The sequence below is a fragment of the Arachis stenosperma genome, chromosome 6 (assembly GCF_014773155.1).
Source record: "Arachis stenosperma cultivar V10309 chromosome 6, arast.V10309.gnm1.PFL2, whole genome shotgun sequence".
NCBI lineage: Eukaryota > Viridiplantae > Streptophyta > Magnoliopsida > Fabales > Fabaceae > Arachis > Arachis stenosperma.
Genome location: NC_080382.1, coordinates 1283541 through 1301352, shown reverse-complemented (window position 1 = coordinate 1301352; position 17812 = coordinate 1283541). Strand labels below are relative to the sequence as shown.

The window sequence follows — 17812 nt, the reverse complement described above, 5'->3', positions numbered from 1 at the left end:
AGAGAAACCTGTAACAGTTAAGTATAATATAGATGATTTAGACAATCTTGAGGAGAGCGTAGTTGGCCTGTTTCACGAGTGTTGGGGCCGGACTCCTTATTTGGACACCAAAAAATTTTTAGGGGATCCCAGTCAACTCCAAATTGAGCTAGGAAGCCATCCTTCCTTTTTCTTAAAAATTTCGGTTGTAAGGTTGTGTTGACAACTAAGGTGTCTTTATTTGGGTGTTGCAGAAAGAGTGGCTCCTAAGTCGCTTGCCCGAGGCACATAATTAAAGAAAACTGGTGACACTACTGCCGGTCTTCACCCTCAAAGTTGGACTCGAGCTCGTCAACCTCTCGAAAGGTTAGACTCGTCCCAGCATCTCGGCCAATTCCTCCCTTTTTCCACCTTGGACAGTGCCGCAGTCCTTCCTCTTCCTTCTTCCTCTAAACCGAATGCTAAAAGATAAAAGACTGCTGAGTTGGAGAGCATATACGACAAGAGCTTTGACGGACTTGCTTGGAGTGAAAAACATATTCTCCATCATAGCCACATTAATATGGATGATGTGTCCATCAAAAACCATCTCCAGCTCCTACCCCGAGGTGGAATTCAGATAGCGGACGTTTGTTGGGCCTTGGCCAGGGAGTTGGAAAAGAATCCCCTTAATGCTACCCACAGTTCCTTGGTGGCTTCACAGGCTAAGGTGGCTTCTCTGAAGGAGGCAAAGAGGGAGTTTGAGGAGGAGAGGGATGCATTATTATCCGACTTGGATAAAACTCGGGCTAAAACTAAACAGGTGGAGGCAGCCCTGGCTATGTCGGAGGGTTTGAAAAAGAAGGCTGAGGAGAGCTACACCTGTGTCTTCAGGGAGAGGATCAATCTCGTGGACGAGCTGACCAAGGTTCGGAAAAAATATACAGAGCTCGAGGAGTCTATGGCCGAAGGAAATATGTAGCAATCACTGAAAAAGAATTTTGAGCAATTATTCTTACCTCAATAAAGTCTTTCTTTGTCAGAGTTATACCTCCCGATAGACCACTTGAATTAACAATAGTAAAATTTGTGAATCCACATGATCTGAGTTTTTGTTCAACAAGTCGAGTTTGGTTTTTAGTTTCACTTAAAAAAAATCAACTCGGGGAGTGGGATTGACACATCCATTTAACATTATGGACTGTCAAGAGTGTCTCCAAATCCCGACAGTTCCATGAAAGGATTCTCATGGTGCTGGGGTGCCATTGAATGGCTGGCACCCTCCACCCTCTCCACTTCCATATACAATTTCTCTGTTGTTTTCTTTGCTCTCCTTTTAACTCCACTCACCGATTCAGCAACTTCAGTATTCTTCCTAGCTGAATGTTTTAGGTGCTTAAACTGACTTCCATAGTGAATTGGAGGAACATTATTTCTTTGGCTCTCTATTAAGACTCCACTAGAATTAGAGGCGTTTAAGGTAATAGTCTTGTCCTGCAACCCGGACTAAATTGGACTGAATTGTGTAGCATTTTCTTTACCTATATCTAGCTCTTTTCCTTTATTTTGGTCATTTTTTATTCGTACTCCATTCCCTACTACTCCCTTCACTAACTCTTTTTTTGTTTCTCGGGTTTGTCTTTCTCCTTCACTTCCATCCTTGTTCAAAAACTGATCGGCTCTCACCCATTCTCTTATTTTATGTTCATTAACTCTCTCCTCCTTAGCATATTCCATGAACTTGGGACATAATTTATGATCATGACCTATTCGTGCACACTAGGTATAGATTGTGCCCAACCTCTCATATTGTACCACCATCTCTACTTTGTTTTTATCTAGACCAATCATATTGAGAATGTCTCTGACAATTTGCTCTCCTCTTATTTCAACTTTTGTCTTTATTATTTTGGTTTTTCGTCCTTTAACATAAAAAAAAAATTCTGCATCTATCACTTTACCCAATCCTCCTCCCAGTTTATGAGCCACTTCTAAGGTTTTAAAGGCTTCAGGAACACCCCAAAATTTGAGCCCATATCACGATGATACTAATTCTCTGTTCATCAACCCTCATCCCCTCCTTCCACCATTGGACGTGAAGTGCGTAATCCTTGAATTAACCACGGTAAACCCTTCTCCACTCTCATCGCATCCCATTCTCTATCAAAGAAAAAGTGAAATTGGTTGTGTCCTATCTCTGTAACTTTAAAACCCTCTGAACGTTCCCATATTGCCTGCAATGTTTTCTCCATTGTCTCCGTAGAGAATTTTTTATCAGCGAACAGTTTATCAATTAGACTGTTAATACAGTTCGAAATTCTTCTCCTTATATCTTCTTCCTTCAATGGTATCAAACCCTCACTATTATCTTCGTTCTCCGGTAACTTTTTTTGTTTGTTTTCCCTCTTAGCCTCCATGCTCTTGTGTGATAGAAGAACGTAAACTTGTAGAAGGTTTTGAGTTATTGATGTAGTAGAGAATTGTTGATGATTGACGTGAGAAAATTTTTAAAACGTTGATCTTGATGGCACAAAAATTCTGTTAAAGATAAAAAATTCTAACAGAATATTGTTACCATTTGACGGCACTTAACGAATTATTAGATAAATTTTTTTTGTCTATTTTTTTATGTTTATTTTATCTATTTTTTATGTTTATTTTTTTACATAAATTTCTCTATCTGAATTTGCCTCTATATTTCTATCCTATGATAGTTACAAAAATTAAAGAACCTTAAAATGAATTTTTTTAATTGGAATATTGGAAGAAAAAAAAGGCAGAAACAATTATTAAATAAGTAAAGTGGAGTCCTTTTTTTCCCCTAAAATTCTAAAAGAAACACATTCAATTTGCAAAAATAAATAAATAAATAAATATGATTTAGTGTTTTTCATAATACAGACTTTACAAAATATGATTTAGTGATTTAGACATAAATCATAAAAGAGAAATTTATTCTATATATGATGTGGGTGTATCTGTCCACACGCACATGCACATAGGCCAATATAATAATAATTATAAATTAAATTAAAGTTACATTCATATAGACCTTTAGTTCCCATGTCGTTATTATATGTATATATATAGTTATATACACATCAAATAATTAGCTAGAGATTCAATCATTATATATAAAAGTAAATATTAGTGAAGATTACTGGATAATTAAGAAAATAATAACAATCTAATCAACATGAGTTGTCTTCTAATCTCCACAGAAAAGAACAAATTAAATGAGGAAGAGGTTGCACTCTTGAGAAGTAACATTGAGAGTCATATCAAGGAGCGTATCCATGTCTTCTTCTATAAAAGCTGTCCACTGATCATGGAACAAATGATCCGGTCCGAGTAGGGAGGGGGAGTTTAATTGAGACAATAGGAGGGGATGGTCTCTCAAATTTTTTATAAAAAAAAAAATAATAGTATTTTTTTAAAAAATAAAAAATAGTTTAATTAATTTAAATATTTTATTATATTTAAAATATTTTTTTTAAAAAATATGTTATTTTACTTTTTTATTTGTAATTTTCTATTCAACAAATAGTACTTTTTATTTAAGTCACTAAAAATTCGAAAAGTATCATTATAAATTATTTTATATTTTTTATCTGTAAAATTATTTATTTATTATCTTATTAGTAACAAATTTAAAAAATAATTATAATTGTAAATTTTATTTTGATATAAATATTATTATTAAATTTTTATGTTAAATATAGTTCCAAAATTTTGTTTTAAACTCCGCCACTTAGTCCAAGTATTATAAATTAGATCCAATAATCCACAATCATCTTAAATGTTTAGGATACATAATTTGATAACATAATATGGCTTAGCTAACATAATAAATTTATCATTATTAAAAAGTTTTAAATATTTTTATTTAATAAATATAAAATAAATGTATTAAAAAATTTTGTTAGAAAATTATTTTTTAATTTGTTTATGAACAATACATATATTAGGTATAATAATAAATTAAGCTATTTTACATTAAATGATTTATATAACGGTGATTTCATTTATTGTTATAAATACTTAATTAAATAAGTTATTATTATTTTTAATTTAAAATTAAATGAGAATAAAATTAGAGATATTATTTTATTTGGGATTTAGGGTTTAATTAATGAATAGTATACTCAAATATAAATAGTAACTTCACTGTTTTTGATTCCTCACACATTAAAGCTATTTCTGTAGTTTTTTTTTTTTTCATCCAAAAAAGTTACAATTCAACCTTATTAGAGATACAAAAGACTTTGATTGAAAAAGATCAAACAACCAAACTTTTTCGATTTTACTCACAAATTTAGGTACGCTTCCACACTTTTAACTCTCTTTTTTAATTCTTTAACATAGATGGTCTTGGATTAAAAAAACTAAGAATTACCAACAACTTATTAAATTTTTTATATTTTTAATAAAAAAAAATTTAATTTATAAATTTAACATATGCCTTTAAAGCAAAAAATAGATAAACTCAATATAATATCAGAATTTTTACGACAAAAAAAATTAAAATTTAATCTTTTATTATTAGTGAAAAATAAAAAGAAGGAATTTAGTATAAAGTAAACTAAAAGAAAAATTACGTTGTAGTCAATAGTCATATATATAATGTGAAACGGAAAAATTACGGTTTGACGGAATTGTATATAGTGCTGATCACATACAACTGTAATATTACTGCGATTCGAAACCATAATTCCTGTTCATTGTCCTTCACGTTTAATTATAAGATTTATTTTAAAAAAAATATTTAATTTATTATTCTAAAATGAATTAATAATATTTTAATATTATTTTTAAGTTTATCTTTGTTATCATCTTACTAAATATATATTTTTTGTGAATTTAATTTTTATATATTATTAATATATATAGACAATCAATTATGTATTATATTTTATTTAGTTCACATTAACAAAAATAATTAATTTATAATTTTACTATTTAAAAAATCATTTAAATGCATTGATATATTGGATGATTGTATAAATTACTATATTTATTTTTAACATGTCCAAAATTAAATTCATTTTTTTTACCAAAAAATATAAGACAAAATTACGTATTCTATGCGAAAATGATTTTAAATGTAATTATATATCCACTAATAAAATTTTAAAACGCTAAAAATTACTACTAAATACATACTCATTTTTCACATTTTACATGTAAATATGTCAACTTCCATCTTTAGATTTTTTTAAATAAATAATTTAATTTTTTTATTTATCGAAATAAATAATTTGTAAAGTAATTATGAATTTGTATCTTCTTTTATCTCATTTATACACGACAAAAAAATTTTGGGATATTGCTATAACAACCAAAATTCTCACCTTAATAAACTACATCAGAGCTCCCTTAAAAATTTGACTACCAGCACAACTAAATAAATTGAGATTGAATATATTTTATTTATAGTATAAATAAGATAAAATACCTATGCAATTGCATGTATTACGTATGCAAACGTATTATGAAACGTTATTTATATATCGTTTATATTATAGTACGCAACAGAACTAACCTATAATAATTTTAAGCAATAGAACTAATTAAAGAAAAAGGTTGTGCATGCGAACCATATGACACACGACTACACTATATTACTAGAAATAGTAACAGAAAAAAACTATTCTAAAACATTACAATCTTAGTGGTAACATAACATAATACAATTTCGCTAAAAAATTAATAGGGTATAACCAACAATAAACTAACAAATATATTTAAATTATATTTTATATTAATTAATTATCATTAATTATTAATTATTTAAAGTTTATTTTTAAAAAAATATAAAATTATTAATTATTAATTATTTTTTTATTTTAATTCATCTTTTATTATTTATTATGCAAATTTTAATTTCTCTTTTAAAAAAAAGTCCAAACTCCAAAAAAACACTAAAATTATCCAAATCTTAAAAAAACATACCGAACATAGGAAATCCAAATCCTAAGAAAAAAAATATACAAAACATAGAAAAAAGAATCATCCAAAACTAATAAAAAGAATCATAAAAAAACTAGTTAAAAGAATCATTCAAAACCAAATAGAAAAGGAGAAGAAGAAGAGTCGTAGGGTCAGGGTGCATGACCGGCGACGACATCTTAGACGGTGTTGCATGTACGGTGGGAGACTCGTGGTGGCGCGTTGCGAGGAGGAAGCCACGAAGGCCACGCATCGCTAGTGGAGGAGCCGTCATGGATCGGAATAGTTGATCACGCGTCGCGAATAGAGGACTGGAGGTGACTACGTCGCAATGGATGAGGGCTGCGGCGTTACAGATGCGTCGGGACGATGGGCGACGGCGTCGACGAAAGAAGGATGACAATGAGATGCGTGGCAGAGGTCGCGCAACGTGATAAAAAAAATGCGACTGTGGTCGATGAGCAACAGCGTCGAAAATACGTAGAGACAGCGAATTTGTAGAGGGAGAGATTTGACTGTTTTTAAATGAATGGAAAGAGATTAGATTTTTTATAAATTATTTTTACTGTGTATTATAAATGTGATTAGAATAAATATAAAAATAATTTTCTTTGAATTTTAAATTTTAATTTTTAAAATTTTATTTATTTATAAAATTTAAATGATAATAGAGTTGGATTATGTTGGCTTATAAAAAAATTATTTTCCTATACTTTTCCAATATAATATAGTAACTGAAACTTACAATATATAGATCATGGGCTTGTCAGTATTTAAAACAAAATCATTAATTCATCGGTATAATTATAGTATCATAGTGATGCAAAGGTGAGTAAATCCATTGAATTTAGTCGAATCTATTCCCCTCTAAATCAAAATATAATAACACACTGTTATTATTATATTTTTACAATCTTAGCTAAGAAGGACACGCGGCTTTGAGTGTTTGAAATAGCTAGAATTCTGACTACTTTTGGTGACGAATCTTTATTTTTTTTAAGTATATTTTCAAGCAAAAAGTTTGCCGCTTGATCCGTAATTATATGTTGTACGCAAATTTAAACAATGAAATTAAGGGGCGGATCCCCTCTCGAGGGTGCGGGGTAAGCGTTTCTACTACCATTTAAAATTTTATTGAAAAATATATAATGATAATATTTATTTGTTTTTATTAAATTATTAAATTTAATCTCATAATAATTTTTTATTCAACTTTTAATATTTGAGAATCAATTTGAGAATTTTATATTAGATGTCAATTATAAATTTATAATGATCAAGTTTTAAATTTAAATAAAATTAATGTTCTTTTTTAGAAACCGACTCGAAAGAATATTATCTATCCATTTATATTTTTTCTTTTAAAATTAGCTTTAGTTTTTTTCATAATAACTATACTAATTAAATGAACTTTTTCAACTATAAATATCATCAAGAGCTAATTATATGAAAGTTGAGTTTTAAATGATTGTTTAACGACATATACAAAAAAAAAGACATTTTAATTATATTGTCAAGGTTTTAAAAGATGAAATATAAAAAATTTAAATTTAAATTATATGTTATTATTTAAATTACTATTTTAGTATTTTAATTTGTAATTATATATTTTGAAATCTAATCATATTTTACAACAACAAAATATAATTATAACAACAATTATGTTATGTATACATAAAATAATTACTTGTACAGAATAAATCTTAAAATACAAATTTTGAAATACAAAATACACATTAAAAATAAGTTAAATGATATATATATTTATACACAAATTTATAGTAGATAATTTAATAGCTAATTTTTTATGTAAACGTAATATTTTTATTATAAAAATTATTATCATGTTATATATATTTCGCCCCTATCTATTATTAAGATTTTCTAGATCTATCACTGAATGATCATATATAGCTTAAACAGATTTTACTCTTTTTTTTGTAAGAAAGAACAAGCTCAACACAGAGAATGAAGCGTATAATTGTCAGAACAAAATATAAATCGAAACAACTTTTATATCATTTTTGACATAGTCATCAACAACATAAATCAACTATCACATTACTCTCTAGAATAATAAAATAATCTAATAACACAATCTATCACATCTGTTATCTTTGTTATCTTTTATTATTATCATTAATCTAGTGAGGCTGAGGAAAAAGGGTCGTCATTTCAGTCGCGTCATGTGTGATTAGAGGAATATTCGTCTTTGTGTGCTTTAATTTGTTAAATATTCTATTAATTATAAAATGATAAAAATTTGAGGTCTAAAATACATGAGCACTTAGCGTGCGTTTGGTTGGTGTTCTAGAACACTAAAAACATAGATACGGTGGCACATGTCCATCGTTTGTTTGTTGAGACACAAATTTATGATAGACACGGTGGTACACAAGTATACACAAAATACATATTTTTAGTATTTTTCCATTGAGTTGAGATATTGAGACACAATTTATAAGACACAAAATTTTACATTTTTATCCCTTCTTTTTTTTTAAATTCCAACTATATCCCTAATTAATCTAACCTTAATTCTCCTTTTTCTCTTTTATTATCTTCTCTATTCTTTTCTAACCCCAAAATTCTTCCAACTTCCACGTCTCTTCCTCCATCCTCCTTCTTCCATGGCTGTGTCCCTCCTCCATACCATCCCCATAGCCATTGCCTCTCCTCTCTTTCTCATCTCCTTCTCTCTCTCTTTTCGTATCGCCACACTCATCACTCTGTTTCTCCTTCCATTGTTTTGCCCCTCGATACCGCTGCCATGGGCTGCTACCATTGACACCCCTTCTTTTTTCTTCCTCCTCTTCTCTCTTTCTCTCTTCACACAGTGGCACGTATAATCACCATGGGTTATCTTCTTCGGTCAGATTTATTTGTCTATATTCATCAGGTGTTGCTCAGATCTGTTCGTCTCCACTATTACTTGAATCAATTTCATTAAAAAAGACGAAAAAAATCAAGAAAGCCCAAAATAGTAGTCGACCATTTTTGAGATTTGTCTTCTCATTTTTTTTATTTATTTCAACCTGTTTCAATTTTTTTTTATGAAAATATTGAATTGCTGAGCTGATGAATAAATAAAAGTTGAAGATAGTATTTTGCGATGAAATTAAAAAATTGCAGTGATGGTGGTAGAAAGCTATGGTGGCGGCAGCGTTAATGTTGGTGGAAGATGATAGTAGAGAGTTAATAAGGATAAAATGGACATTTGAATTAAATTGTTATGTCTTGTACATTGATACCAAACATGTTAACAAATTTATGTCTATCTATGTCTATGTTTTTTAGTATAGTTATGTCTGTGTCTATATATTCTAAAGACAGTAACCAAACGAAGCCTTAATCGTCGGATATGCCCTGCACCGTTGATCGATGACATGGCCAATTGGCAGCCATTCATTTCATTACCAAAATTAAATCATAAATTTCATTGTCACGGTTGAAATTAAAGTAGCAAAACCCAAGATAATTAGGGAATGAATGTAGTGAACGATATGACAGTGCAATGACCCTTAAATGCCCATTAACATTCCGAATAAAAACAATATGAAATAATGAAAGTGTAAGAATAACATGGAATTAAATAATAGAAATGGTGGAATTCGTTAATGTGCGATGCTACTGCCTATTGGCTCTAAAACAATAAATTAATATCATTTTTCAAAAAAAAAAATTTATAGAAAACAACATAAAGTGTAGTTGTTAGTAAACTTGTTGTATATTCATTATACGATAAACCTTTAATAGTCAATAGTCTTATGGTTAATAATCGCCAAATTAAATACTTTAACTAACCGTCCAGTGTTTGTCCGTTAGGGTTTAGGATTGGGGGTATAGGGTTTAAGGATTAGGGTTGGTGGTTTAGGATTTGGGGTTTGAGATTTGAAGTTTGTGGTTTAGAATTTGGGATTTGGAGTTTAGGATTTAGGTTTTGGGGATTGGGGGTTGGATTTGTGGTTTAGGGTTTGGAATTTAGAATTTATGGGTTAGGGTTTAGGATTTATGGTTTGGGGTTTAGGGTTGGGAGTTTAGGGTTTGGGGGTTAGACTTGTGGTTTAGAATTTGGGGTTTAGGATTAAGGATTTAGGGTTTGAGATTTATAGTTTAGGGTTTAGATTTTAGAGTTTATGGTTGGAGGTTTATGGTTTCTGATTTAGGGCTTATGATTTAGAATTTAAGATTTAGCCTTTGGGATTTAGGGTTTGGAGTTTATGGATTTGGGGGTTAGGATTGAGAGTTGAGGGTTAGGATTTGGGGTTAGAGTTTGGGGTTTAGAATTTATGGTTTGAGTTTGGGGTTTAGGAATTGTAGAAAAATAACATAACGATTATTTAGCTACTTAGTGTGAAGCTTCACCTATACTGATACAAATATTGAAAAATGAATACAAACAATAGGGAATCAAGAAATATTTAATACAACATGTATTGGCTCCCTGCCAGTACTTTCAATTATTTCTAAGTATAAAGTGCTTTCTAGTTTCTATTGCTGATATCAAGGCAACAATTTTTTCAGAACTTCAAGATCGCTTCCTTGCCCCTTTGAAATCGAAGGATGACGAGAAGGTCCGGATAGATCAGATCCCTATCTAACTGAATTTGAAGTTAATACATAACTGAATGTCATTGAACAACTTGTACAAGTCAGCAACAAAAGCTAGACATGATGTTTTTGTAACAAGGAAGATTTACATGTATCATTTGTAAGGTTTGTTTACAAGAGGATACATATAATCCATGTTTATTCTCTTTACAAGAAATTGAAAATATATAAATTAGCAACATTCTTTAAGAGTCAATTCAAAACCTTTTGGATGGTAGAAGAAGTTGGTAACAGAATCAGCCCCTCACAGCACCACCATGCCTTGGATCTCTAAAATGATTCAGAAGAGACAGGGCCTAAACAGAACCAAATCTCAGTCACCACATTTTGTAACAAAACAAAGAAGATAAAGAGAAAACTTCTCTTTAGCCCTTGCGGTGCCTGATGGTGATAAAGCTACTAATGGTGGAACAGCTCCTTCTGGGAGTACCATGTTTAAATGTAGAAGAGCTGCTGCTGCATTCTCCTTTCCTCTAGTAGAACCCAACTCAACAACCTCAACCAGAAGAGGAATGCCACCTTGCTGCCCAATCGCAGTTCTTCCTTCCGGTATTGTGGCCAGATTTGCTAGAACAGCCACAGCCTTATCGACCATTCCGGCTGCAGGGTCCATCAATTCAATCCCTGTTTTCGTGAAATAAAGCAGTGGAAGCATCTTTCATTACTTAATAACTCAACCAGAGGTTTAATAGCCCCGGCCCTCCCTATCCTGATCTTGTTATCCTCAACCACCTGTCTTTGTTGTTGTCATTGATTGATAAGTTAAGAAGTGCTGTAACAGAGTTTTCTTGGATTGTTGCTATCACCCTGTATGCCTTGATGAAAATTTTCACTAGTGTTCACTGGAATCAGAATCAGTTCTTTTATGGTTTTGAGATTGAAGCTTCCCTTCTAGATGGTGAAGTTGATGATTGGGAAACTAAATCCACACTTTCTTCATCTGAGCTAGCAAATGATATTCTTACAGGATCCACATGCTGTGCATTATCCACGCCACTAAAGGAATCTTCTGGAGTTGAAATAGGATGCAATGGTGATGTTTCCACTTGGTGGTTTGCACTGAAAGAAGTTCTAACAGTTGATTCCTCGGTCGAACCGGACTCGATAGATCCATGGAGAGAGAGTTGATTTATGTTTGTGGACTTTACTGGATCAACTAGTGTCACATTGATTGTTTCGCACCAATTAACAATTAATGCTTTTACAGTGTAGTTAGGTATTAGATTGGAATGAACCAGAGTCTGACGAGTCTTTGGACAAACCATGAGCCCAAGATCAATCCAGTCCTTGATGAAAGCTCGCTCATAGGTTTGCCCGGATGACACAATGACTGGATCTGTCATCAATTATTCCAAAGAGAGAGGACAGCAAAAATCAGCAGGTACCGAATCCAGGATAGAGCTCTGAGCTTGCTTGAGAATGATGATTCGCTCATGCATTTGAGTCACAACAGAGATCATTCGATCAATATACTCAGCTTCTGCAATGTTTTCAGTTTGTTCAGCATTCTTCTTCAACCTTTCAAGGGCCACAGCTTCAATCAAAACATCTTGATTAGACCATCTTGATTAGACCTTAAGTCGAGGATCTCGGCAATATTTGCTAGAATCTCAGAACTTAGTCCTTCGCCTTCCAGTTGTTCATTTATAGCTTCCTTAATGATTGATGTCATATCATACCCCAAACATCAGGTAGACATTGCTGTGAAGCCTTCAGCTTCTGCAAAATATTGAACCATATAGACTCAACTCTAGCTATCAACACATACTTAACAGGAAAACTATACAAGAAAGCAGTTAGTACTCATCAATCACTGCAAATATAAGCTCAGCTTATTTTATGAGTTCTAAAATTTAATTTTGGAGGGATAGGGAAGGCTTAGAGAGTAAAATAGATTACTTCAAAACCGAAGATCACACCTTAAAATAAATATCTCTTCTCTATCTGTGAATTAAGGGATTTAATGAGGACTTACAAAGTAAAATTTACTGGATAGTGGATGCCAATTCTCGAAAAGCTCCCTCAACTCATCAACAGACTGACCAAGTTCCTCAAATAACTTTCTAAGCTCTTCATCACCAGATATATCAGAATGAACACTTGTGTCGATAATTGGCTTCAACAACTTAAGTGTCTGCTCTGCACTTTGGCAATACATTGATACAGGTTTTGAGTTCATATTTCCAGAAAATGATGGATGCAAAAATGAGGATATGCCATTGGAGAGCATATTTAACAAAGATATGTCCATAATACCTGTATTAAGAAACAAAAAATAAAACACTTGCATCAGTTTTGAAATATGTGCAACAAAAAATTAACATTTTCTGGAGGGAAATTTATCATTTTGTTTCTACTCCAAGAAAATACATAAAACCATCTGAACAACATATTTTTCTTCAACATGTGCTATTGCTACTTTCTCTCTGATAACTTATCCTCCTCCAATCTCATCTAAAATCCTCCTTGATTATCCAGACTTGAAACCAGCTACGTAATCATTGGCAACCAAGCATAACATAATTAAGCTGAACTCAACTCAACAAAGAGTAAAAACAGATTCAACTATGTTTATCATATCAAACTAGACCTTAACAGCTAATTGAGAAAGGAAAATTGTCAAGCTTTCATTTTTCATTTGAGAATCAAGAAAAAGAAAACACTACAATACACCAAGCAGGATCATCAAAGGGACACACAACCAATCAAACAACACCAATACATACAACTGAATAAAGTAGCAAAATTAGAACTTTCAAATGATTTAAACAACATTGGGAAGTATAACAGAAATAACATGCGGATTACCGGAAATATTGGATGAAGCAAAGAAATGATGAATAATCAGTACCGGAGAATATAAGCCCAGAAGTTTCAACATATAATTAGCACCACGATTAGGAATTATTCAGTAAAGTTCCGAAATATACACTACATTTTCCAGCTACTACTGCTGAACCTGCCTAATGGGACAAGGCTTTGTTGTTGTTTGTTTATAATTTACAATCCTTGATCTTAGTTATTTTCAAGGTCAAATTCCAAAACAGAATGCGATATTTTATTAAGCACTAAAAATATTTCAGGGCCAAATGCCATGTTGAGTGGAATGAAAGTAGATAAAGAAATATTTTACTAAGCACCAATAATATTTCAGAGCCAAATGCCTGTTGAGTGGAAAGAAAGTAGATAAAGAATGCATGAATTCCATGTGTAAAAGCTGTATCAACAGAGACTAGTTTATATTGATAGGATGAAATTGATATACACATACAGGAAATAAATACAAATGAAAACATAGTTTCTTATTGCATTCAAACATTGGCAATCAAGACTTACAAAGGAGATAACAATGTCCAACTTCACAACCAACTTCCTAATCAATGTTCATTTCAGCATAGCTTATGCTTCAGTCTCTCAACTACTTTTCACTTTTTCCCCCCTCCAAGACGCAGGCATTCAACATAAATGTTCATACTAGCAACATTAATTTGCAAATGCCCTTTTTTGTTTTTCTTATCAAAAATTGATGCAAAAATACAAAACAAGAAAATCAAATCTTTAGTATTTTGGTCATTCCAAATCAATTCATGTACTATTAATTAAATGTAATTATAATAAAAGAAGTACTAAAATAGGATTGATATGGTCTGCTAGTGACAACATTGCTAAAAAATCTGTTTCCTTATTGGACCAGGCACCAAAACCAGTATGTGCTTTGTGAATTTCTGATGAGAAAAATTAGCGTGAACAGGGAATTCAGCTAGAGAGTGATCAGGAGTCCAGGACCATCCTTATCAAAATAATAATTTTTCTTCTCACTAGACTCCAAATAGAGAAAATCATGAAAAGCACATGTAAAATTATTGAACAAGGTACAAAACTAAAGGAAGGGATTTGCTACTAAAATATTAGCATACAAAGTATCCAGGCAAAAGTTTCTGGTTCATACCTTGCTCACTTTTAAGAATTACTCCTCAACACCATTTCCTAAGTGCAGATCGAAATGGAAAATAAGCTCTATATTTCAGAATGCATATGTTTAATGGTTATTTCTAGATTCAATTGGATGAATGTAATTAATGGACAACAAAGAAAAGGTAAAGGGGATACCCTAGAAAGTGGCCACTCTGATATGATACTAGGGATTTTTTATTTTTTTATTTTTATCTTAAAGTGAGTTCTTATACTCAACAACAACAACAACAAAGCCTTATCCCACTAGGTGGGGTCAGCTGAGGTCTTATACTCAATGGGGAAAAATCAGAGACATCTAAACCAATGAAAGCAAAGCATTTTTGTTGAGTTTTCCTTTTCAAGATTCAATGAAAATTGTTACTAGCAGAAGTCAGAAATACCTAGTTGTATGCCCTTAGAACAAATGACAAACCAACCATTCAACATGAGGATGGATGATACTGATAGAACTAGTAATGCTATTCAAGGATAGGTAAAGAAAGCATACCTTAACAGAGACAATACCATTAGAATATCCTCGTCCAGTTTTTTCTTCAATGACGTCTCAGATCCCCAAACAAACCACAACAGGTTCTATATCGGTAACAAGCCTAGAAACCAGAAGTTGTTGGTTTTAGGCAGGGCTAGGTGAGAACATTTTCTTTTTTTCTCTCTAAAAGGATCAGTCATCAGTATAATGATTCTCCATGGGCATATAAATTCACATCAATAGGTCGAGCAAATGGAAGGCGAACAAAACTCCAATTTGTTCAACCACTATTTAACTACAATAAACACTGCCAGTTATGTGGCAAGACTTGAAATATGCCAACAGAGGAGTAACGTTCAAAACTGCAAATATCTTCTGAGTTGATTAACTTATGCTGAATACTATAGGAAAATACTAAAAAATAACTACTCAATGTATTTACTTCAATATTCTCTAGCCAAGAAAAGGCTGAAATGCTTAACCGTGGCAGCTGTTGTTGTATTCTAAGATCAAGAGGCACTATACTCAAAAGTTTACAATTGCAATGTTAGATACCCCAAAAAATGAATGCACATCTGCATTGCTTTTACATTTTACCACTAATAGAAAAGAAAAATTAAAACAGCGTGCTAGAAAACCATATTAGAAAATCCATCACACGCCAAAACCGATAAAGATACTTATTCTTTAGCAGCAAAAATCAAATGTATCATAAGAAGACAACAAAACTGCAATTATAAATAGTCATCAAAGAATATTCAGCTATCTAAGAATTCCCTGTCATGCTATTCTGACGAGCACCTTATTCTTTTTGCCAGCAGATAAAAGGAGAACTTTCCCATCCACTATATCTGCTTCCTCGATCCTCTTATTTTCACTATCCACTCTGTTATTGTTCAAGTAAAGACCCCCTTGCTTCAACAACCGGCGCGCGGCAGATTTGCTCTCAAACAAACCAGAAGAGACCGAAAGATCTACCAATGACAAGTTCAAAACACTGTCATAAGCCAAAGAACAAGATGGTACACCCTCAGCTATTCCCTCGATAGTTTTCCAGTCCAACTTTGTCTCAGATCCAGGCCGCAATGCTTCTGTAGCCTTAAGTGCCTCAGTCAAACCCTCATCTCCGTGAACAAACCTTGTAACTTCCTCAGCAAGTCTGCGCTGAGCAGTATTAGGCACATAACCCGGTTTCTTCATCTCCCCTTCCAATGCAGCTATCTCCTCAATATCCAAAAACGTGAGAATCTTCAAAAACCTAATAACATCTGCATCTGGAACCGTGAAAAAATACTGATAAAATTTGTAAGGTGACAACATGGCAGGTGAAAGCCAAATCGCGCCATCCTCCGATTTTCCAAACTTAGTACCATCACTCTTCAACAAAAGAGGGAATGTAAGTCCATAAGCGCCCTCGACCTGCAAGATCTTCCGAATCAACTCAGTCCCAGCAGTTATATTCCCCCACTGATCACTCCCCCCAATCTGAACATTCACACCCTCATTCTGAAACAAGTACAAGAAATCATATCCCTGCAACAACTGGTAGGTGAGTTCAGTATAACTCATTCCTTGTTCAGATTCCAATCTCTTCCTAACACTCTCCTTAGCTATCATAGACCCAACCCTAGCATACTTACCAACTTTCTTCAAAAATTCTAACAAACTAAACTCTTTCCACCAGTCATAGTTATTCAAAATCACAACCTTAGAACCTTCCAAGTTCGAATTCAGAGAGCGACCTAGAATTTGTTTGATAGTTTGGGATATACCTGCCGTGTTCCTCTCTAGTGTGGCAACGTCGAGCTCTGGCCGCTCCAGTGACTTGCCGGAGGGGTCGCCGACGCGGGCAGTGGCGCCGCCGATGAGGGCAACGGGTTGGTGGCCGCAGCGGCGGAACCAGGAGAGGACGATGATTCCGAGGAGGTTGCCGAGGTGGAGGCTCTCTGCAGTAGGGTCGAAGCCGCAGTAGACCTTCAAAGGCGGGGAATTAGCGGCGGCGGAGGATCTGAGGGCGGAGTCGTTGGTGGTGGAGTCGAGGAGGCCGCGCTCTTCGAGGACTTCGATGATGTTGCGGCGAAGCAGAGTTTGAGGTTGGTGTTGGAGAGTGCATTTGGTTGTGGTGAAATGGAGAGTGAGGGAAGGGTAAGAAGAAGAAGAAGAAGAAGAAGAAGAAGAAGAAGAAGAAGAAGAAGAAGAAGAAGAGAAAGAGGGTTTGAAAGGGAAAAGGGAGAGTTTCGTGGTTGAGCGAGACAAGAAGAGGATGGTTCTTGTCGAAGCAGAGATGTAAGCCATTGCTGCTTCTCTCTGCCTTTCCTTGCTTCCTCTATCTCTCTATCTTCCTTCCATAACAATATTAATGGGATAATTCACATAATTAATGAAAAAAAAATGGTGTTTGTCACTGTATCCGAAAGATATTATCTAATTGTTAAAATAGGTTAAATAATTAATTTTAAATTTAAAAATATAAAAGTTAAAAAAATTTTAATATTTTAAAATTATTATAAAAAATAATTTAAACAAAAATTAAATACCAAACAAAAAATAATATAGAATTGGCCAAAAAAAATTAGTGCCAAAGATCATAAAGGACTAATTATATCAAAATTAGTAAGAAGGAATAAATAGATATTATATTAAAAAATATCAATAAATAAGATTTAAAATGATAAATTATCATATTATTCTCTTTTTTTGTCTTTTTTTTTACATGATATTTTCTCTTTTTTCATCATTTTTATTACAGTTGTGCTTCTTCTTTTTTTTTTCTAGTAAATTTTTTTGTTTATATCTATTTCATGTTTTTTTGCACAAATGCTTTTGTTATTATTGGAGCTCTTCTCATGA

The 17812-nt window shown here is 32.7% G+C and overlaps 1 protein-coding gene and 1 pseudogene across 2 annotated transcripts; both read right to left on the bottom strand.

Annotated features, from left to right (window-relative positions):
* Nucleotides 1-11381: 11381 nt before the first annotated feature.
* LOC130935029 (U-box domain-containing protein 4-like) lies at nt 11382-12190 on the bottom strand (annotated as a pseudogene).
* Nucleotides 12023-17322, bottom strand: LOC130935028 (tyrosine--tRNA ligase, chloroplastic/mitochondrial-like). 2 transcript variants are annotated; one of them, XM_057864571.1, is made up of 3 exons: nt 14981-17322; nt 12494-12774; nt 12023-12237 (listed from the first exon to the last, which is right to left on the bottom strand). In XM_057864571.1, the coding sequence occupies exon 1, from the start codon at nt 17255-17257 to the stop codon at nt 15743-15745; it is 1515 nt and encodes a 504-aa protein (XP_057720554.1). In that variant the 5' UTR covers nt 17258-17322; the 3' UTR covers nt 12023-12237; nt 12494-12774; nt 14981-15742. The 2 variants fall into 2 exon arrangements, with proteins under 2 accessions (XP_057720554.1, XP_057720553.1); XM_057864570.1 differs by having other exon boundaries at nt 12494-17322.
* Between the last annotated feature and the right edge of the window lie 490 nt (nt 17323-17812).

Bases quoted from the DNA above. Each gene is read 5' to 3' on its own strand.
- LOC130935028 (XM_057864570.1), bottom strand. From the start codon at position 17,257: ATGGCTTACATCTCTGCTTCGACAAGAACCATCCTCTTCTTGTCTCGC.